The sequence below is a fragment of the Otolemur garnettii genome, unplaced genomic scaffold (genome assembly GCF_000181295.1).
Source record: "Otolemur garnettii isolate 467f Iridium unplaced genomic scaffold, OtoGar3 scaffold00038, whole genome shotgun sequence".
NCBI classification, from domain to species: Eukaryota; Metazoa; Chordata; class Mammalia; order Primates; family Galagidae; genus Otolemur; species Otolemur garnettii.
Genome location: NW_003852433.1, coordinates 2,877,972 through 2,900,594, shown reverse-complemented (window position 1 = coordinate 2,900,594; position 22,623 = coordinate 2,877,972). Strand labels below are relative to the sequence as shown.

General features: G+C 50.7%; 1 protein-coding gene across 1 annotated transcript in view; it reads left to right on the top strand.

The window, feature by feature from the left end:
- Nucleotides 1–22,623, top strand: part of TTC28 (tetratricopeptide repeat domain 28) — a 472,107-nt gene that overhangs the window by 445,271 nt on the left and 4,213 nt on the right. Inside the window, exons 14-19 of the mRNA XM_023513262.1 lie at nt 9,779–9,958; nt 12,110–12,830; nt 14,005–14,129; nt 16,439–16,670; nt 17,302–17,378; nt 19,768–19,897. Coding sequence (XP_023369030.1) covers nt 9,779–9,958; nt 12,110–12,830; nt 14,005–14,129; nt 16,439–16,670; nt 17,302–17,378; nt 19,768–19,897 — 1,465 coding nt within the window. The remainder of the gene's footprint in view (nt 1–9,778; nt 9,959–12,109; nt 12,831–14,004; nt 14,130–16,438; nt 16,671–17,301; nt 17,379–19,767; nt 19,898–22,623) is intronic.

The following is a 22,623-nucleotide window of genomic DNA, read 5'->3' as shown; positions in this document are numbered from 1 at the left end:
TCAGGTGGGGGCCTAGCAGGGAGACTGGCTATGACTGTCACGTCCAGCCCTGGTAAGGCTCAGGCCATCTGGACCTGCCCCTCCTGCACAGCTCGTGTTGCCTCCTCTTGGAGCCTTCCTGAACCCTTCATCTCTCTTTGTACCACTAGACCCCTTACCTACCAGAAGTCTTTTATAGGACCTGATAGAGTCAGATCTGCAGTGTACTCCACATCCATGGAGTCAGCCAACAATGAATTGAGAATATTCAGGAAAAAAAATTCCACAAAGTTCCAAAAAGCAAAACTTGAATTTGCCACATTCTGAGTACCACACTGAATCCATAGGAGCACACTGCTGTGCAGGCATTGCATTAGGTATTACAAGAAATCTAGAGATTTAAAGTGTGTGGGAGGGTGTGCGAAGATTATATATAAACACTGTGCCATTTTATATCAGAGACTTGAGCATTCGAGGATTTTGGTATCTGTAGGGTCCTAGAACCAATCTCCATTAGCTACTGAGGGCAACTGCATTTGATTAGACTCGGAACATGCCACACTTCTGAGGCAAGGACTGACACTCATCTCCGTGTCCCCAGCAGCTGGTATGGGGCTGGGTACACCTTATACTCAGTAAGGTTTATGGAAGCATATGTGGTCCAAAGCTGCTTTTGCATTTTGGGTCTAGTTTGGCATAGAGAGCAGAAGCCCCAAGAAAGAAATCAGCTAATAAGCTTTTTGTGGCACCTTTTGGGTGGAGCCTTGGGTGCTTTCAGCAAGGAGAACAGAAAGATGGGGCCGGGCCTGCCCATGAAGAGCTTTAGATCTAGTGAGCTGCTCCCCACCCCCGCCCCAGTGCCCATCAGCTGGCAGGGTTATTTCAGGGTGGGGTCATAGCTCCGTTGATCTGGGTCCGTGTCAGGTGAAGGTGGCGACTCTTGGGGGCTCTGTGGCTGAGGCAGAAGTCTGCTTGGTGGACACTACCAAGAGGAAGCCCAGGGCTGAGGGCTGTGGGCTGGAGGCAGCCCTGCCCTGCTCCACCCTGAGGCTTCCACCCAGGAGAGAACTGCTGCAGTGCCACAGGTCATCCTGGCAGGGGATCCTCTGAATTTACAAGATCAGCACTATGTTTTTTAGACAGTTTTTCTACCTGAGAACTTTCCCGTATGACTCAAAGAATAAAAATATGCCATTGGCATTGGTGGTAGCTGGCACCTGGGCAACCTGATTTTTCCTCAGTGGTTCTAGGAAATGGGAAGATTTTTGACTTGAGCTCAAACAGATTAAAGCAACAATCAGAATCATGTCTTTATAAACCGGAAAAGGAAAAAGCCCTGCCACCAGATGTGTGACAGCTTCTTAACGGCTGCTGGTAGCACCCTCTGTGTCCACTCCTTCAGGAGCTGGCTGTGTGGGCTCGGGGGCTGGCCAGGAGCCTGCTATCGGGGCTGCAGTCTTACCTGGAAACAAGGCCTTCAGTCAGAAAGTTCGTCCTTATTTCCGGATAGCCAGAAATATTCTCTCATGAATTAGGTGTCTGAACATAGGAAGTTTGGCTACTTCAAACGAGACATAGAGGAAACCTTTTTAAAGCCACTGAAGTCAATTATCAGAGCGAGAGCTATTCTTTGGCAAACTGAAATGATCTATTGTGTTTCAGTAAAAACACTTAACTGAAAAGTTGGAACCTAATTTAAGAGTCCTGTCCATCCCAGTTTTATCCATTCATTCAACAAATACTGACATGTGCCAGGCATGTACTATCCTGAACACAGAGGAGACAGCCGAGAAGCTGGACCAGAGGTCCCCGTCCTCTGTCGGATCACTCACCAGCTGTGCTAATCAGGGGTGAGCAGGCCAGCAGTAGAGGCTGGTAGGCTGCACTGAGTTGTGACAGGTCGGCCTCGGTAGATGCCTTGGTCACCCCTTCCTCACCAGGCCACCCAAGTGGAGGAGGCCTAGATTATTGCCTCCCTTTTCACTGCAAGCAGCCATACCCAGTAGGGGGCGACATGACACCGTCAAACGGCCCCCAGAACCCTGCCACTGTCAGCTGCCAGGCAGAGCCAGACCTGTCTCCACGTTTTTCAGTAAGAATACAAATCAAAACCGAAGGTCCACGATTATGAATCACTGACACTTCAAGACTAAAACGATTAGCCTCTTCTCATGGGGCATGTAATTATTTAAGCAACTGCCTTTGTTTAGCCGCAGTCCTGTTGCTAAGGGACTAGGTCAGACAGTATGAAAAGTGGAACAGAATAATATTTTACTGTAGGCCTTGCACCAGTGTTTGATTTAATTTGGCTTAAGGGGAGCACTGGCGTGGCTTTTACCAGGAATCATGCTGTCCTTTGCTGTCAGGATGGGGGCAAGCATGTCCACTTATCTTTGAAGAGAGCCTAGTTACATCTGCACACGAGCCATCATCAAACATTAGGTCAAATCCTGTCTGATACTTAAAGGAGAAAATGTCACCAAAGAAAGGTTGCAAATGTTTAGTGTGAAAGGGACTGGAATGTGTTTGTATCTGTGGCATTAGTTTTAATCTAAGTAGAGTGAAGGGTGGTAATCTGTGCCTCTGACCTGGGATCTCCCTAATTGTTGAAAGGACAGATCTTGGACCAATCCTGGCCCCACAGCCTGAGAGTCTGAGCAGTGCCCTCTCCCTCAGGCACATGCACATGCACATGCCAAGGCCCTGTGGGGCTGCTATAGGTGAAGCTGCTTGTGTGCTCAGGTCTCACATCACCTGTCAGCTTGCAGGTAGGACCTTTGTCCAAAGGCAGAAGCTGCCATAATCAAGGAACCAGCTTTGCAGTAGGAAATTCCCTAGGTTTGGTCAAATTACTCTTCAAAGGTCCACACTTGGGTACCTTTTGGGATCCTGGGAGTCTAGACTTATTCTGCTTACAGAGTCTCTGCCATCCTTATCTTTCTTATTTTCCTTTATTTAAATTCCCTGTTTCATCTAGTTAAAGTATTAAAAACAAAAATTATAGGACAGGTAGCAAGAGTGAATTATTTGATCAGAAAGAAAAGCATTCCTCATTCACCTCTACTCATGATTAATCAAGCTGTGGAGTCATCTGTTTAAGACACTAGAAGCTTACTCAACACTTGATATCCATGGCAGTTTGGTGAACTGCCTTCCCCAACCCTGGAGCAGGGGAATTCACTTAAGACTTCTCATCTAAGGTGGAAGTGGGGACTACCTCTGCCGAGGGCTCAACCATGAGGATAGCTTGGCTTTAGCCAGATCGTGGCTGGGGAAAAGGACTCTCTTGGTGTTTTGTAAAATGTCCTTTGCAAAATCAAGTAACATTATATTACTGTCGACTTATCCTATGACCGATGCAACAGGAATGAGACTGACCAATTTGGTGTATATTTTCTATTTTCTAAACAGATTGGTGGTCTTGGAGATTGCAGGGCAAATGCAGGGCATTTTCAGGGCAAAAATAGATTTCCATTTGCCACAGAAAAAAACAGAGCTAGGTTCTAGAATATAGGGTGGAGGATGGGGCCCTTGAGACTGGCAGCCCCACTGCCAGGCTGTCTAATTGATTTCTGATTGAGACAGCTGTAGTAATATTGAAATGAGGACAGATGTCACCCAAGGACAACAGGCATTTCTACAACTGATTAGGAGGAGGAAAAATGGAGGCAATTACTGGCAAGCTATCTTTATGACTGAAACTGATGGTGAGAACACCCAGAATAATCAGTGGGTTCTGGCAGGTAAATGGCATCCTCAGTGAGTCCTGCTGGTAGGCCAGTGTCATCCGGGTTCTGCCTCTATTCTAGCTGATGTTCAGCAACCAACCATCTCAGCCTCGCCATGGCAGGTTCTGGGTAGGCCCAGGTATTTCTGCCACTGAGGGTGGAAGTCTCAGTTTTACCAGGTCGGCCAAGATAGAGGTTCCCATACTACAGAGGCTCCTGTGGCTCAAGCAGTCCCTTTGAGCTGAATTTGGCTAAGGTTGGACCCTGGGTATCAGCAGTCCCCTCTGGTTCTTGCTGGCCATTGGTCATGCTTCTCCAACACCCACATCCCACCCTTCCCTTCTTGGGTTCTTTAGACAAACCAATGGGCTGTTATTTGGTTGACCAGTTGAATAGGTTGAATTTTTACTTTCTAAGTTTTGGCTGGAATGCAGTGTCTATGATCTTAGTAGGCTTCAATCATGGCCTGAGGGTTATTTCCAGTAGGTAATGTGATATTTGTTGGAACTATATATATCCACCTATGACAACAAAGTTTCTTGGAAGTATCACAGAAAATGTTCCTCCTCTGCCTTAAACAGTTCTTTTTGATCAATTAACTCCATCAAAAATATGAGTCTGCAAAAACTCCAAAGCTCTGAACATACACAGTTATGGGGTGTTCAGATTCCCAGCAGTTCTATGCTGTTGGAATCCTTCTTATATACAGTAAAGTCCATTTCACCCCAAATCTAATCAGCCCCAAATCTTACAGACCCAGGATTTTTCTTTCCTTCTTCCTCAATGATCAGGGATTTCCATTCCTCTGGCTTATGAAGCTGTGAAGCCCTCAGAGGCCTGCTGTATCCTCCCTACAAAGGACACTTTTCAGTGTATTGTGGAGGCTGATTATTGATTCTGTGAACCTTGGCAGTGCACATGGAACACATATTTCTTTTTCTTTCTTTTTTTCAGACAGAGTCTCACTCTAATTGCTCTGGGTAGAGTGCTCACAGCATCCTCAAAATCCTGGGTTCTAGTGATCCTCTTGCCTCAGCCTCCCAAGAAGCCAGGACTACAGATACCTACCACCATGCCAGCTAGTTTTTCTATTTTTAGTAGAGACAGGCTGGTGTCAAACTCCTAAGCTAAAGCAGTCCACCACCCTTGGTCTCCCAGAGTGCTAGGATCACAGTCATGAATCACCACGCCCAGCCAGAACACATAGTTCTTAAGCTAAAGATCAGGACCTGTGTAATATAACATCTGATATCAGTGCTTTCTGAATAGCACGACACCTCTGGTAACCAGGGATGCATGTGGAAGAGTCCTACTGACCAAAATGGTCATTGAGTCAGAATTCACCACCCAAACCTCCAGAATCTATGGGGATTGCTGGGAGAAGTACAGGCTTAGAAATGTGACTTCAGGGTGGTGGCTCAGTGAGCAGCTGTGGATAGCAGTGAAGGTGATATGAGGATGAGGTAAGGGGGATGTGGTGACATCTGTCTTTCTCAATCCCTGGGTTAAAATTCAGACCGGGATGCTCCAGAGAGGCATTATTTTTGGGGGGGTGGGTATGTGTATTAGTCACACATTTGTAAAACCAAAGGGAATGAGTTGTGCTGGCAGATGATGAGGCCCTGGGGCCCAGGAGAAAGCTGTGTCAACTTACTGCAGCCACCTGAGACAGCTGTAAGTCCGTATTTGACCCTTACATCTAGAGTGCCAACTGGGTGTCAGGCATGGTAAGAGGTGTTCCCCACGCTGCCACAGCTCCCGCTATGTCACAGGCCAGGAAGGAGTGGACATTAGCATCTGGCCTGCAGGTTTGGAAACTGAGGTGCAAGGAAACAAACGTCTTGTGGGAGTGCTCAGAGGCCCTGCCCCCACCCCAGCTTAGCCTTCCTTCTTTGTCACCACATGCCACCCACCTAGCAACTCCACATCACTGGGTGCACCCTGCCACAGCAGACTTACCCAGACTTCACGGCACAGGCCTCTCCTTAGAATCCCTGTCCCTTTGCCCAGAATGTGCCTTCCCTTCCTAGCAAGCTGGACAAGGTCTTCCATCCTTCTGGGACCATCAGGAGACAGGAACCACCCAGTAGGCTAACCAGGGAAGTTCAATATAAAGAATTATCACCTATGAGAAGAGAGTACCTATAAGATACAAGGAACTATATGGTTCTCTAGGGCTGAGGGAGTGTGCTCAGGTGAGGATGAATACTGGAGGAGGTGGGGTTCAGCCCACAGGACAGAGACACGTTCACTGCCTGGCCCTGCCAGAGGCAGTCTGGAGTTGCCGGGCAGGCAGCAGGCCCCTGTCTGATGCAGGAGGGAATGCAGCAGTTGGCTCACAGGGGAGTGGGGGTGCCTGCAGAGGCAGGAGGCCTCTGGAGCATGTGGTTTTCACATAGGCAGGGCTGTGGGAGGTGATTGCTGGGCCAAGACAGCAAGGTGCTGGAGAGACAGCATTCCGAGCTCATGTTTAGACAAATCCACTGATGTCCTCACACCCACTGCTGACCCCAGCTCGAAGCAGAACCCCTTCATCCTCCGCGCCCTGTCCTGACAAAGCTTAGCACCATGCCCACTCACTGGGAGAAGTGGCTGAAGGAATGCCACCTATTTCAGGGGGATCATGATGGGGCCCCTGGAGCTAAGAGGCAACAGACTGATGACAGCCCCATAGTCACTCCCTTGTCATTCCTGGGCCACAGGGTAGCTCTGCAGCGCTGTGGATGGTGGCCTCCCTTCTAGGGCACTTGTCTTTCCTGTTTCTCTCACCCAGCTTGGCACACAGCATGTTCTCAAGTAATACTTGCTGCCTGGACCCAATACCACCGTCAGGGTTGTGGCCCATAGGTGAGGGTGAGGGGCAGCGCCCTTGAGGATTGTATAGGTCCTAGTATGCCTGGCCTCTTCATCTTATTCTGCTTCAAAAGATCCAATTTCTGGAAGCATTAGAGATAAAAAACCCTGAGCCTTTGATAGAATTTGTTGGACTCTGTTACTGTTGCTGCTGTAAGGCCGATGCCTGAGCCATTTTTTCTTTCAGAACCCAAGACTTAAGGCCCAGCAGATACTGTCTACTGGGCTGACAGCACCAGGTGCAGAGCTGGTGTCCCTCCTTGAATGTCCCTCCTTTGTCATCTAACCGACAATCTGGAATGTGGATAGAGACATCATTTTCTTTTCCCTTTTCAAGTTCACATTGGATTATAGCTAAGTTTCTGTGCAAGGGCAGTGCTCACACAGGGGCAGAACTCAGAAGTCAGTGTACAGGCATCTTCTCCAACATGTCCAGTCAGTTTGCCCCCCGCCTTTTAACCAGAACCATCAGTGTGCCAGCTGACCCCTCTCGCCACAAGCTCGCATCTTTCAGAGAGCAGCTGTGGCTGTCACCTACCTCTTTTCACTCTGCCTGGACAGGGGTCCCATTTGGGGGTCCTCACCCAGGCTGGTATGCACATGCCAGGCTTGGTACCAGCCACTGGGCACTATCCCAGACCTAGAAATTGGGATATGAGTTTCAGAGAGCAGCCTCCCAGTCTCCCAGGCTTTGCTCTAGACTTTTTCCTTTCCTCAGCCTCCGAAGGTCACTCTCACCAAGTCCTAGCAAGTCTCCTTGTCCTCTCTCAGCATGCATTGCCTTGGTCTGAGTTACTCAGCACAGTCTCTCCTACAGTGCAGGCTGCCTCCCAGTGCGTCGTGGGGCTCAGCTGGAGAAGGCCTGGCAGGTTCCTCAGCCTGTGAGGACCATCTTCTGGCCTGACATTCAGGCCCTCTCTGGTCTAGCTCCTGTGTCCTTTCCCAGCATTCTCTGGCTGGGCCTTCCCCAGCCAGAGCAGCCTTTTAGGAAGGGCATAGCTATGTGCTCAGGTAGGCACTCCCACCCTCAGGGCTGGCATTCTTTATACTGCTGTGGTGCTATTAATATCCAACATTATTGAATGTCACTCAGTGATGGCTTCCTATGTATATTTTATTTCTTTAAGCACAAGGACTGTCCTAAACTTGTATGACTCCTTATAGTCTACAGTGGGCTCCAGGTTATGAGAGTGACTTCCAGCAGTAGGGCCACATAAGATGACCCCCACTGCCCTTCATGGAGTGTCAGAGAAAACACACAAGCTGCCTTCAGGGAGATATGGTCACTGGTCTTTAGGCTTGTGCCTCAGATGGGAAGCTTTTGTGGGTAGTTAGGGGAGTTCCCTAAGCATACACTGCCAGTGCCGTCTCTAAGCTGGTGCCAGCCTGTTTAGTTCCCTTTCCTTCCCAGCTTTCCTTTGGTTCCCACATTTAGATGCTTCCATGACCAGTGGCAGGTGTCCCAGTGAAAGCAGTGGCCTGTGGGATGACATCTGACAGAGACCTGGGTGGCAGGAGCCCTAGGAGGACCTACAGAGCTGGCATCTTACCACAACAAGGCCTGGTGACTCCAGCACAGTTGAGGGTGGGTCGAGTTTTTTACATGGCAGGTGGCTCAAGCCCTATGTTGCCCACATCTCAGGTAGCACAGCTCGCTGAGCAGTGAATGATTGTCACTGTCATAGCCCCTGACCCTATCATTGAGGTCAGGATGCCATCAGCTCTGCCACTGGGCTGCTTTCAGTTCACTGGCACACTCCAGTGGGTGGTGGCACTACCTCCAGAGCCTCCCCCCAGAGCCACCTCTACCCACAGGTAATCAGATGGCCCAAGGAGGGGGATGCAGGGCCCAGGTGCCCGCAGCTCTCCTCACCTCCCTGTACTAACCCAGAATCATCCACAGACAGCATGGGGGCAGGGTGGCACTGTGACACCTGTTTCTTCCTTCCTAGACTGTATATAGTTCATTTACCCCTTCTTGGGAAATACTGCAGCTCTTAAAGTAAGTGAGAAGCAAATTGGGTTGATGATTTTTATTTCTGCTTTATTTAAATGCAGCTAGAATTTTTTTTTTTAAATAAAGGGAAAAAAAACATAAGGGGCTGTAGAGACTGAACATCCTACCAGGCATGTGTCACTTTGGGTTAGCCGAGTGCCTCTGCCACCCTCAGCCAGGTGCCCACGGCAGTGTGTCAGATGTGTCAGGCGAGCACATTTGCTTCCCCGGGCACAGCAGTGCCCTGGTGGGTACCCCGCTTGTCACCACCTCTCAGCAGACAGGGACAAGACTGAGGGGAGCCAGCCCTGCCCTGTGGCATCCAGTATGCGGGTTCTGGGACCTGACCTTCTTCCCCTGCAGGCTCAGGACTGCAGCAGCAGCTTCTGCTTCATCTCTTTGCCCCTCCTGCTCAGCCCATGCTCAGACCAGTTTTACAGCTGTTGCTGCTGAGCTTGCTGAGATGCATGTGGCCTCAGGCTCCCTCAGCAGTGCTTTCAGAAAGAAATGGGAATGCGATCATGTCTGTCTGGTGGCTCTGCGTGTACCCCTCCCTCTTGTCCTCACACCAGGCCTCTCAGGAGGGCTGGGTGTCACATCTGTGCATTGGACCCCCTAACATCTCCAGAGGGAGCAAGTAGGAACAACACCTGCAGGCCCAGGGCTAAGGAGCCACTGTCCTCAGAGGAGAAACACCAAGGGCACAAAAGGTTCTAGAGCCCAGCCCCTCCCATACTTCTCCAAGGCTGTCATCCCAGTCCCCAAGCCTGCCATTCTGACTCTGTTTATCTAGTCTCTGGTCCATTGATAGTGGAAGACAGATCCCACTCCAGTCATGCCCTTGTTGCCTGTTTTGAGAGGAGCTGTTCCCACACTGCGCCCAGAGCCTACGCCAGAGCTCTTTCTGGGACAACTGCCCTTTGCATACATTTCCTGCTCCTGTACAGACATTAGACCCAACTGGGTCTGCCTGTGGCTTTATAGGCCATCTGCCTTCGTGACTGGTGACTCCGTTCTCTCACCCAGCTCCAAATCCCGCACAGACTTTGAGGAACTATCCTCTGAGCTTCTCCTAGGGGACCCTTGCCCCCATGCTCCATGTTCCCTGTGTGCCCTCAGGCCTTGTCTGAGCATTCTCATATCTTTCTCTCTGTTTCTCGAGATGTCCTGGGGTCAGAAGCCCTTGCCAGGCCTGTGTCAACCTCTCCATGTTCCTCTACAGGGCCTGATGCACGCCAGTGGCCCCGTGGGCCGGCACCGGCAGCTGACCCTGGTCCTGGAGGGGGAGCTCTACCTCATCCCCTTTGCCCTCCTGAAGGGCAGCTCCTCCAACGAATACCTCTATGAACGCTTCGGCCTGGTCGCTGTCCCCTCCATCCGCTCCCTCAGTCTGCAGTCCAAGGTAACGCTCATGCACATTTGGGGGTGCTCTTGGGGTCTTGGGACACAGACTGGGCTGTATTACTAGGCATAAGTGTGATCTCCTCAAAAGTGTAGATTTCATGTTTTGCTTCCAGGTAGGGTGGAGTTTAAAGATGATCTGTCCAAAAGCAGGGAATAGTCCTCATGACCCCTGGCAGTTCTTTGCTACTTCAGGAAGCCATGATTTGGGATACTTTTCTCTAAGTTTCTTTGCTGTGACATCAGGGTCATGAGCTGCTTGGAGGCATAAAGCCAGGCCTGGGGCCTGACTAACAGAGGGAGCTGATCACCCACTGCTCACTGCTCTTGGTGTCAGAAGTCCTTGCCCAGGCCTGTGTCAACCTCTCCATGTTCCTCTACAAGGCTTGACGCATGCCAGTGGCCCTGTCACTGATGATACCCAGTGATATGCCACACTGCTCACCCCAGTCCTCCAGCTGACCACTACAGGGTACCGTGTACTGCCCACAGGCAGAGGTGGCAGATAGATGAGAGTGATGTCAAGTGGAAAACAGCCCAATGTGCCGTGCAGGGACTCAGTCTCATTCAGGAAGAAAAGTCAGTATGGAAAAAAAGTGCAAATCAGGAGGGCAGTCGATCACCCGTAGTCATGCACTCACCTCACCAGCATCTATAGCCCTGCCCATCTGATTAGAGAGACTTTTAAACTACCCCTAAATCATCTTCACTTCTTCAAACTCCCATAGGCCAGGTTAGCAACTTAGGTGCTGGGTCACATGCAAGGGCAGCCCTGTGGGACCTGTCTTGGCCTCTATTGACCATGGTCAATGGCATGGTCTAACTGGAATCAGCTTCTGCCTCACAGGTTTTTGGAGATTTTAATTTTTACCACTTTTGTTGCTTCTTTTCTCATGAGAGAGAGGTAGTTCAAAATGAAAGAAATTATTTTCTCTGCGTTTCTCAAGTTTCCATGGCTGACTCCACGAATCCCGGAGTGTAGCGAGCTGACAATCTAGACCAGGGGCTCTCAACCTTCCTAATGCCGCGACCCTTTAATACAGTTCCTCATGTTGTGGTGATCCCCAACCATAGAATTATTTTTGTTGCTACTTCATGTGTGCAAAAATATGTGCTTTTCAAAAATATGTGTTTTCCGATGGTCTTAGGCGACCCCTGTGAAAGGGTCGTTAGACTCCCAAAAGGGTCACAACCCACAGGTTGAGAACCGCTGTTCTAAACCCTGCCACCACCCAGAAGCTCCCTAGCACTCTGGATGTCAGATATTGCCAGCCTTCAGAAGGCTTTTGTTTGGATGCCAACAGTAAATTAACTACTTGCCAACTTAATCAGGGGTTTGGAGAGTACCCTTCTGCTGACAGGCACCTGGTATTTCTCTTACCCAAGAGTTTAAGGTGTCACTGAGCAGGGCGATCAAAAGGTTATTTTGAAATAACTTGATACTTGATGTTTCTCAAAAAGTATAAAAATTCATCACGGGGGAAAATCGGAACTTTATTGCTTCTTTATGCTGATCTTATAATTCAAGGATATTTTGTATTTTGCAGCACGTAAAGTGTAAACTATTATCTTTTTAGTACATAGGCGTCTGAAAGACTGACTTTGTCCCTCTCTCCTCTGAGAGTGACTTGGTTTTTTGCACAATTCAAATAAAGTTTGCTGTGAGCTATGATGATGCCATGGCACTCTACCCAGCGTGACAGAGTGAGACTCTTATCTCACAAACAGTAAATAAATAAACAAACAAAATCACTTCTTACAGCCCCTGATTTATGAGGAGTGGGTTTTCCTCTTTCTCGGGGGCAATGTGTTGCAGGGCAGGCTGGCAATCCACAGCTTCTGCACGTTCTGTCACCTCAGGGCCTCCTCCTCCAGCCCTCCTAGGACGTGACAACAGAAGTGTCCCTCCTGTTGTCCTCCCCTAATTGTTTTCAAAAACAGCTTGTAGTAGCAGGTGCGATTCTCAGTAAGTCAGGCACCTGTGTCAAAAAGATGCAGAACAATTAGAGTGAGTGAGGTTACAGGGGAGGCAAGTGGGCCCGACCAAGACCTGGTAAGTAGCAGAGAGCTGGTGGCCCTGTGCTCGGCCAGCTGCTGCTGGGCAGCCTGACTACTCTATCTGACAGGTGGTCCTCTTGTTGTCCCCTCCTAGTCACACCTGAGAAAGAACCCACCTACCTACTCCAGCTCCACATCTATGGCAGCTGTCATTGGCAACCCCAAGCTCCCGTCAGCAGTGATGGACAGGTGGCTGTGGGGGCCAATGCCATCAGCTGAGGAGGAAGCCTACATGGTGTCCGAGCTACTGGGCTGCCAGCCCCTGGTGGGCAGTGTGGCCACCAAGGAGAGGGTCATGAGTGCCCTGACCCAGGCGGAGTGCGTCCACTTTGCTACCCACATCTCTTGGAAGCTGTCAGCCCTGGTGCTCACACCCAGTGTAGATGGCAACCCTGCCAGCAGCAAGAGTTCATTTGGTCACCCTTACACGATCCCTGAGTCCCTGCGGGTGCAGGATGACGCCAGTGACGGGGAGAGCATCTCGGACTGCCCACCCCTGCAGGAACTGCTACTCACGGCCGCCGATGTCTTAGACCTGCGGCTGCCCGTGAAGCTGGTGGTGCTTGGCTCCTCTCAGGAGTCCAATAGCAAGGTCACAGCTGACGGTGTTATCGCACTTACACGGGCCTTCCTAGCCGCTGGCGCACAGTGTGTCCTGGTGTCTCTGTGGCCTGTGCCGGTGGCTGCCTCCAAGATGTTTATCCATGCCTTCTACTCATCCCTGCTGAATGGGCTGAAAACCAGCGCCGCCCTGGGGGAGGCCATGAAGGTGGTGCAGAGCAGCAAGGCCTTCTCACACCCCTCCAACTGGGCAGGTAAGGTGGATGGCTGCCACAGATGTTATTCCACAGGTGGGGCTGCGGACAGCAGGGCAGGGACAGCCAGGGGAGATTCAGGGAGAGAGCCCTGTGTGCGGAGTCCCTTACCTTCCCCCAAACAGGTTTTTCCCTACTGTGATATTAAGGTCACTTTTTAGACCAAGGAGTAGCAGAACCATTCACCATCAGAGTAAATGTAAAACTCCTCCCAACATGATACCCTCATTTAAACTCGAACTGTAGAACAGAGGTGTGTGGTAGAAAGACTAGACTTGGTCATCAGAAGACTTAGGATTGATCTAGCTCCATGTCTTGGCTGTGTGACCTGAGACAAGTTACATGCCCTCTCTGAACTGCAGTGTCCTGAGCAGTAGCAGGGAGATGATGATGTTGGTACCGTTAATACTGCCCTAAGCACATCTGAGAGGATCAGTAAGGAGTGAACTGACAATGACTTGTGAGGCCTGCATGTTCTGGAGAACAACAGTGCATGCTGTTAGTGGCCTGCCTACAGGGGCTCAAAGGTCTAGGCAGTGAAGGGACATGTTTCTATGACAACTGATCCCAAGAGATCAGAGAAGGCCCAGCCTGTGTTCTGAGCTGCTCTCAGCTCTCTGCGACACTCTGCTTCCATGAAGTCCCCGTAGGAAGGGTGTCCACAGCAGCAACCCAGGGGGCTTAATCATGCAGGAGGCTCTAGGACTCTGCTGCTTAGAACTGGAAGGAAGCTGCCTTCTCCCTGCCTCCCTCCTCCGCTCACCCCACGGAGGAGATGAGCACACACACCGTGGTCTCCTACAAGGCCTTGGGACAGACAGACTCAGACTTCAGGGAAGACGAGGCAGGTTATTCTTTGGGATGGTGGGCTGAGCCAGGGATTTGGGACCTTTTCCCTCCATAACTCACAGTGGCTATAAGGAAGGAAGCTGTTCTCTTCATAAAAGCATGATGTGCTCACCTGCACAGCTGAACAATAGCCATTCTTGAAAGGGCTTACCAGGACCCTCATCACCACCTAGCGAGTCAGATGCCCCCTTCTAGTCCCTGAGCAGCTTTCCTGTCTGGGTGCTCCCCTTTCTGTGGGCTAGCCCTAAGGCATGACGCATAGCGACTGGGCAGGGCTGATGTTCTCCGGCTGCCCCGCTGAGGCGCCCTCCCATGCTCTCCACAGGGTTCCTGCTCATTGGGAATGACGTTAAGCTGAACAGTCCCTCGTCGCTCATTGGCCAGGCCCTCACCGAGATCTTGCAGCACCCAGAGCGTGCGCGTGACGCCTTGCGAGTGCTACTGCACCTGGTAAGGGGCCAGCAGGCCATCCCTGGAGTGACCGTCTGAGAAGGGGCCAGCAGGCCGTACCTGGAGTGGCCCGTGAGAGGAGGCGGGCTGGGGGTTCCGCTGGCACTGGGACATGAGTTGCAGGACACCCCAACTGGGACTGTCTCTAGCTCAGTGCTGACTGCCTTCTGCAGATGTCCCCTGCTTTCAGGATTGGGCACTCTGTGTACAGTGTCATGCAGTTGGCAGCAGCCGTCCTCGCTGGAACCCCCAGCCTAGCTGCCACAGGCCATGTGGCTTTGAGCAAGTCACTTTGGTTCAGCTTCAGTTTCCTCATCTGTAATGGGGGATAAAATGTTTATTAACATTTCAAGGTCATTGTGAGGACTTGAGAAAATATAAGTACCTGGCACACAGTAGAGTCCGATTAGCTGAGACATGTTATTATTTTATAATCAGATGACACCAGTCCTCCCCCAAACTCAGCTGGAAGAAGAGTCCAAGACTGAAGATGCCTTGGCTAGCCTTGCCCCTGCACTGTGGAGCCCGGGCAAGAGGACAGTTGGGGGCCCCACGTCCTCATCTCTACATTTAAAAGTTATAAATTGAGTCAAGAAATAGTAACCTAAAACTCATTCTTTCCATCTTGATAACAACCTGGAGGACAGTTTCAAATAACTTACACTTCTGTGCCAGAAAGCCCAGCCCTCAGCCGGCCACAGCACGTCCAAGCTCTGTCCAAACCTGACTGGAACAGCAGCCCCGTGCCCACCTTGCAGGATGGTTGCTGCACACACCCTGGCTCCATCCCTGCTCAAGACACATGTAGAGGACCCAGGGTAGGGTCCCACACAGAGCCTGGAAGTGAGCTAGGGGCTGGGTTCCAGGTGGACATTCCCCTTGGCCTTGCAAATTTCTTGCCTCATGGGGAAGCCCATGCAAGGCCTTCTAGATCTCTCGTGCCTGGGTCTGGGTGGTAGCTCCCAGGGCACTTAGAGTGACAGGCAAGTCATGCACGTGTCTTAAGCTCAGGTTCTGCCTGAAAGAGATTTCCTCAGGGCTGAAGGAATCAACAGGTGAACACAAAAGAACACCCTGACCTGCATACCTCCCACAGCTCTCAAGCCAGGCTTGAAGTCACGCTTACAGACAGTGTTAAGCTGTCCTCACTGATGTTACCCTGTGTCTGCAAACTGCACAGAGCCTTTAATTGCTCGGGACTAGGCCCCTTCTCAGGTCCCAGACTGCTTTCCTTGGGTCGTTGAACTTTACCCTATATTTATTAGGCTTTCTTTGCCCAGCCCAGGCTCAGCTGCCCTCACCCAGCACTCAGGCACATCTCAGGGCTATTCTCTTCTTCCTTAGCTTTATCTTCTAGAGTGGGTAGGTCAAGTTCACCAGCCCTTACTTTCTTCTAACTACTCCTGGGTCTCCTTGGCTATGCTCCAAGGGGTCTCCAGCATGTCTCCAAGGCCATTCTTGCCTGAGGGACAGCCTAGGGGCTGGTCACCTGTCATGCCCAGGAAGGCTCTTTCCTCTTGGCTAGTATGAGTGCACACTTCCTCCTGCCTGGGACACCTGGGCCCCACTATCCCTGTGTTTCACTGTAAGAAAAGCCTGAGGTGACATTTGGACAACTCTCATTCCCCTCCAGGGACAGCACGTGCCATAGGCCATTCAGGGGCTCAGGATGGACAGAGTTTCCCCTGCAGAGAGGCCTTTGGGGAGGCCTGGTGACAGCTGCGTGCAGCACTGTTGAAGTGCTCCCTCAGGTGGAGTTAATGTAGTAGTTACTTCAGTGACTTCAGCCCACAAGTGCCAGACAGAAGATGGGGATAGGGGACTGGGGGGCAGACACTTTATGGTGAAGGGAGAGGAGGTGTAGACTCCAGACGGGGAATCAGAGGCTAGGGGAAGACAGATGTTGCCAGCTGAGGCCCTGGCATGGCATGGGCATGTGGGTTCATCTTTGTGAGTGGGAGCCATTATGTGGCTTGAGGCAGGCACCTGACGTGAGATTTGTTTGCAGAGAATTGCTTCAGTGTCTGAAGTGAAGAGCCTAGAGTGAGGGCCGGGGTTTAGGGCAGGTCCAGGATCCTTCAGTCGCACCAGCCCTCACTGGTTTGGATTATACAATCTGTCCCATCTGCACACACCTTTTTGAGAGCCCCCAGGGCCATGTCCCAGGCCTAGGCATATAGGCATGTGGACATGTGGGCTGCCTGGGGATAGCAACAGTCAGCTGCTTCACCCCTGGGGCTCTGTGTGCCTTCAAGGCCACACGGACAGAAACCAGGGCCAGCCCAGTCAATGGTCTCCAACTTCTCCAGGTGGAGAAGTCCTTGCAGCGCATCCAGAATGGGCAGCGCAATGCCATGTACACATCTCAGCAGAGCGTGGAGAACAAAGTGGGTGGCATCCCTGGCTGGCAGGCTCTCCTCACCGCCGTGGGCTTCCGACTAGATCCCCCGGCCAGCGGCCTGCCAGCGGCTGTCTTCTTCCCGACCTCTGACCCAGGCGACCGGCTGCAGCAGTGCAGTAGCACCATCCAGTCCCTGCTGGGTGAGCCGGGGCAGCAGGGCTATGGGGGGTGCGGGTGGGGGCCTCTGAGGGCCAGGTTGATAAGTAAGCAGCTGTGGCCCCTGCATTCTTGAGGACACTGCAACTCACTGCTAGGAGAGTATCCTGAGCAGTGGCGAGGGGTCCCGGGCACAGGCTTCTGATCTAGAGGAAACAAGTGCTGATCACCTGATCTTTCCCTCTACAGTGGCCGGGCATCTGCCTGGGCTCAGCCCTTTCTCGAAAGCATGAGGTGGTGCTAGCACATGCTGGCTGCAATCAGTACTGTCGCCCGCAGCCATGGCTTTGACAAAGCCATGTGGCCAACCCAGAGGGAATCTGGGTGCTTGACTCAGAGGAAACTGTGCTACCTGAGCCATGAGGCAGGGTCCTGGGAACTTGGCCCCACAGAGAGGACTGTGGCGGGGTCAGGACTTACCTGTGCTGCCAGCTGCCTTCCTCAGAGACTACACTGTTCTTTTCCAAACCACACATGGATCCATAGGTCTGGCTGTGCTGAACTTTTGAAAAAATCTACCAATGCTGAGTATTTTGGGCCCTTCCCCTGGGATGGTGGCAGGATTGTGGGTGCAGAGGCCCCTGAATAACTTCCACTTCTCTCTCCTTGGCTTAGGTCTACCCAATCCTGCCCTCCAAGCCCTCTGCAAACTCATCACTGCCTCGGAGACGGGCGAGCAGCTCATCAGCCGGGTAAGTCAAACCTGGACAACTGAACCCAGGCCTGAGGGCCAGAAAGGCAGAACAGCGTGGCCTTAGATAGGAACCTGCAAGTAAATGCAGTCACACTGCCTTTGTGATTAGAAGGAAAAAGCAAGGGCCGGAAATGAAAGAACAGCCCTCCCTGGCAGGCAGGCACAGAGAACCAGGTTCTCACAGTGTTCTCTCTGAGTGCTAAGCCCCAGAGCATTGAGGGCCTTCAGAGGATGCTCCTGGGTTTCCTGTCACCTGTCGTGTCAGGGTATTTTTCTGATCTCTCCATTCAGTGGTCTCCTGTACCTTGTCATCCCCACCCCAACTTTTTCAGCTGACTGGCAGGCGTTACAGCCACCTGTCCCAAGCCAGCAGGTGTAAGGCTAGCCCACCAGGTTGGCTACAGGTATCCAATACTCACTGTCTTATCAAAGCATGTACCATGCTGGAAACAAAATAGTCACTGAGGCTCAGCAGTGTACACGAAGTCATCTGTAGTGCAAGATACTGCTTAGCAATGTTTTAAAGATGTGCTTTCCCTTCGGAAAATGTAGATCTAATTCTGGAACTTGGAAGATTCTAATCCTTAGCATCCTGTAGGCCCTTTGCATACTCTTTGGTAACTCTATGCTGGCCAGTGAGGGTCTGAAGTAAGCCCAGGGGCAGCCTGAATAGGGGTGCTCCTGTGCCTTAAAGAGCACAGTGAAGTTTCAAAGTTCATATTAGACTCTAATAATTTGAAAAAGTTATAGGCATTGTGATTAAAGATATTTTTCAGCAGATTTCATTTTAAGCAGATATTTATTTCTACGTGGAAATAGAGCTGCTCCATCCTGGATTAACCTCTGCAATTCTGAGTGGTGCCTGGAGCCTACTCTGACCTGGGGCTGTTTCTGCCTGGATTTATAACCTAGAACCACTCAGTGACCTGACCCCTTTATTGAGTTCCTGCTCGTTTTATAATAAGTGTGTTACACCTCTTGTTGAATAGCTTCAGGAAGACACTTCCAAAACATCGCCTTTTGAAAACACCCTGAACCCTAACGTCTGTAGGACCGTGTTTTACAAAAAGAGAAAACAAGAATTATATTTGTAGAGCTAGGTTGAAAACCCAGTCTCTTAATTTCTTGCTTTTGGTAGAGCATAGGCACTTTCTGTCTGACACACTGTCTGGGCCTGGGAAGGGTGCTGAGGCTGCCTCCAGTCTGAGCGGCCGGTGGGCCCTTTCATGGATCCCTCTCAACCGGGGTCTTTGGTTTACAAAGTGGCCTATAAACCACCGCCCCTGCCCCTTCCTGCTTAAGCCTCTGCTGGCGAAGAAGGGCAGAGCCTGGCTACCCAACCCTGAGCCCCTCGTGTGGCCCCGTGCACAGCTGGCCTGGGTGTGGCTGTTCATTCTCCTGTGTCCCCTGCTGCCTCTCGCTACTCTCCCCTCCCGGTCAGAGCCTCAGGCCTGGTGCGGCACTTTCTGAAGCAGTGATCAGCTCGCGTTGCATAACAGCCTGTGCTTGAGTTCTAAACTCTCTTCTTTCTCTCTCTTTTTCTTTCTTTTTCTTATAATCTGCTGGCCGAAGGCTGTTAAAAATATGGTTGGAATGGTGAGTACTACTTTAAGTAGCAACTGTTGTCAGGTGAGCCCCTCAACCCGCCCACGCCCCAGGCCCCCTGCGCACTCTGAGCTTGGTGTGCACACTCCTACGTAGCCACAAGGGCTGCGAAGCTTCAGGCTGGGGGCCCAGGCCCCTTCCTCTGCTCTGGCTCCCCATCCTGCTCCACCTTTCTTGCATTCTTGATTTGACCTTTTAAGTGCCACCAGAATGACAGGGCCAGAACCAACTTTAAATGAGCAACACCCTGGGAACCCACACCAGACCCCTGAGTAGAGGTTAGAGACCAGGAAGTGTGAAACACAGCAGACACCCACATGGCCACATGGGATCTTCTTGAGCGCTGAGGCACTGAGGTGTAATATTGGGTTCCTCTTCACCATTTATTTCAAGATCCTAAAGATGACTTAAACAACTAAGTAAAAATCAAGGAAGGTGACCAGTCCCCTAACACACCCCTCTCTCCTCCCCAACTCCTGATGTGAGGCTGGAAGCAGAACCCTTGACTGTGACATTCCAGCCCCAGAGGACACATAGCTTCTCCCACCCCGCACAGCCTCTGGTCCCACTGCCCTGTGAGCTTCCCACAGAGAGGACAGTAGGACCCTAGGCATGAAAGCACCTTAAAAAGAATCTCAAATCCTACTCAGGTGAAAGGGTTGTTAGTGATGACAGTGATAAGCGACATAGGAATAACTTGGGGTCGAGTCCTGAGGTGGGCTGGAGGGAAGGAGACACGGGGCAGGGGCAGGACGGTGCTTATGTCTGTCCTCCTTCCTCAGCTCCACCAGGTGCTGGTTCAGCTCCAGGCTGGTGAGAAGGAGCAGGACTTTGCATCAGCTCCCATTCAGGTCTCCATCAGTGTCCAGCTATGGCGGCTCCCGGGATGTCACGAATTCTTGGCTGCTCTAGGTAAGACAGAGCATCTTGGATTTAATGAGTTTCTTTAATTCTGGTTTTCTAAAATCTTGTTTTCCTTTGGTTTCTTTTGGGTGAAGTTGATAGACAGTTAAGGGACTTATCTCATTATTATTTTAAAATATAGTAAAACCTCTGTAAGTCAACCACCCCAGGGACTATAACAAATTGGTGGATACGGAGGTGGTCAGCATCAGGAACTAGGCCTGCTGCCCTGACTCGTACATGTGGGGCATGTCTGCTCTATGAAAACTAGGTCAACTTAAGGAGCTGGTCAACCATGGAGGTTCAACTCTAGTAAACTCAAAGATTCTAGTGCTTTTGTGTGATTCTCAAATGGCCCTTCAGCCTTGTCTCATTCTCCCCCCACCCCACCCCCCGCAAAGGATGTCGTCTCTTTCATTTGCATGCAATGCCTTAATATCAGTCTGCTAAATTCCAGTTTTGTTGGAAGTCAAGCATCATTGGGAACTGAAGAAAACTAAAAATAAAATAATATTTTAAATATCGGTTTCCATCATTGTCTGCAGGAAAACAATACTATGGAAACCACCTCCGATTGACCATAGGCACCTAGAAATGCACACAGCAGGGTCCTTGGCCAGTCCCGGACACTCACTTGCCCTTTTACATCATTTGTGACATGCTGGCACAGTGTCTAACATATCACTGCCAGCAGGTGCGTTTGCTGATAAAACACAAGAGGCTGTCTCTGAGCCGCTCTTCTCTGCACTTATGTGCCAGGTGACTCACTTGGGAGCCATGTACTCCACAGCTTCCTTTAGAACACTGTTATACATCAAGCGATGTTCTAGGTACCGGAGATGCGACAGTGAGCAAAAGATAAAAAGCCCTGCTCTCCTAGAGTTAGCATTCTAGTGGGAGAATGTGAACAAACTCAATACCTCCAGTACCCGGGGGCGCACCCTGGACAAAGGAGCCTGAGACAGGCAGAAACTGGAGCGGAAGGGAGCCACGGCAGGCCTCAGGGGCACTGCAGGTATTTACAGGAAGAGCCAGTGGGAGGAAGTAGCCTTGTGTGGAGCCAGGGAACTGGGCCTGGGGGTAGGGAGAGGAAGCAGAGGGCACATCCTGTGGGCTGAAGCCAGAAGAAGGCCTTCGGAGTTTAACTTGAGGGAAGTGGACAGCCTTGGGAAGAGGGCAGGTCTGACTTCATGTTACAGGGAGGAGCCATCAAACATGGCAGGGCAGCAAGTCCTTAATAAGGAATTTTTCTTCCCACTTATGAAACCTCAGTATTCAGTGTTGGGCCATCTTGTCTAATCTTGCCATGTGATCTTTCCTGGCCCACTTCAACTTTGGGCTGGTTCCATTTGTATTCAGACACCTCATATCTTTTGAAGGTAAACGGGGAGCCCACAAAGCCTAAGGGAGTCTGCATCCCCCTCAGGTAGACACTTCACATCCTTTATGAGTTGTACTACTTGCTTTTTCCTTTTTTCCCTGTGGATTGAAAGCATGATCTTCATGGTATAAACATAGTAAATTTATACCTAAATATTGTGGCCAGTAGCAAATGGAGGCAAGAGTGAGAAAGGCCAGGTTCATGTCCAAGGTTCATGTCCAAGATGGTTCTGTCTTCACTTCTATAACAGACTTTGAGGCCAGGGACACAGGTGAGTCAACAAGAAGACAAAGCTGAGACCTTTCTTTATAAATGAGGCGCTCCCATCCTCACACAAGGCCCGGGCCTCCCTTGGGTGTGGAAGTGACGGAACCAGCCCTCCCCATCTATACACATTTTTGATGCCCCTTTCCCAGATGTATCAAGAGTAACAATCCAGAAGGAAACCCAAAACATCTTAACACTGGCTCTCTCTGGTGTTGGGATTGTGGTGCCTTAACTGATATTCACATACTACACTGTACTTTCTCTACTCCATTGGTACTCAGAGGGAGATGTAGTGTGTACATACTTAGAATCTTTAGGTCCTTTGGGCTGAGAGCTGGGAGAGGTGAGTGGTATCCTGCAGCCAGGCATCTGGAGAAGGGCTCTGCTAGCTCCTGCAAGATGCAGAGAAATGCCCCTTGCCAGGCCTTAGCAATGGGCACCCTCTATCAAGACTCGTTAGAGGGTTGCCAGAGAGTGAGAGGATTCAGGAGCAATCAACCTAAATCATTTTGGCAAAAGTTGAGGTTTCTAATAGAAACATTACATTTGTCTTATCAATATAATATTAAATGCTGAATTCTCTGAAACCTTCCTCTTGCTTTCAGGGACTGTTTACTTTTGAATTCAGAGAGGAAAAATGTCCCATAGTGACCAGGTGGCTTCTCTAGTGAATATAATTATAAAGAGAACAATAGTGTCAGACAAGTGTCAGGATCCTAGAGTGGGAATAAAAAGGAAGGCTGAATGGAAGGAGAGGTGAGAGATGAGGCGGGGAGGGGACGTGGGTTTCTCCTTTGATGAAGATGCTTAGTTGTGTGGTCAGGAAGTGCCCAGCACGCTGGCGGCGGCAGCACTGTGCACTACAGGTCCCTGTTCACAGGGAGAGATCAGAGGAAAGGCAGAGCGTCACAGGTGCCCTGTGTCTAGGGGGCTTGGGACCAGGTGTTTTATACATCTTCAAGTGGAGCTCAGAGATTACCAAGGAAGGCCAAGTGAAGACATTCAATGCTAAAAACTGTTCAGGCTCTGAATTGTTGCTTGGTGGCCCTTTTCTGGACATGGGCCTATCACTGGCCATGGAGTCTGG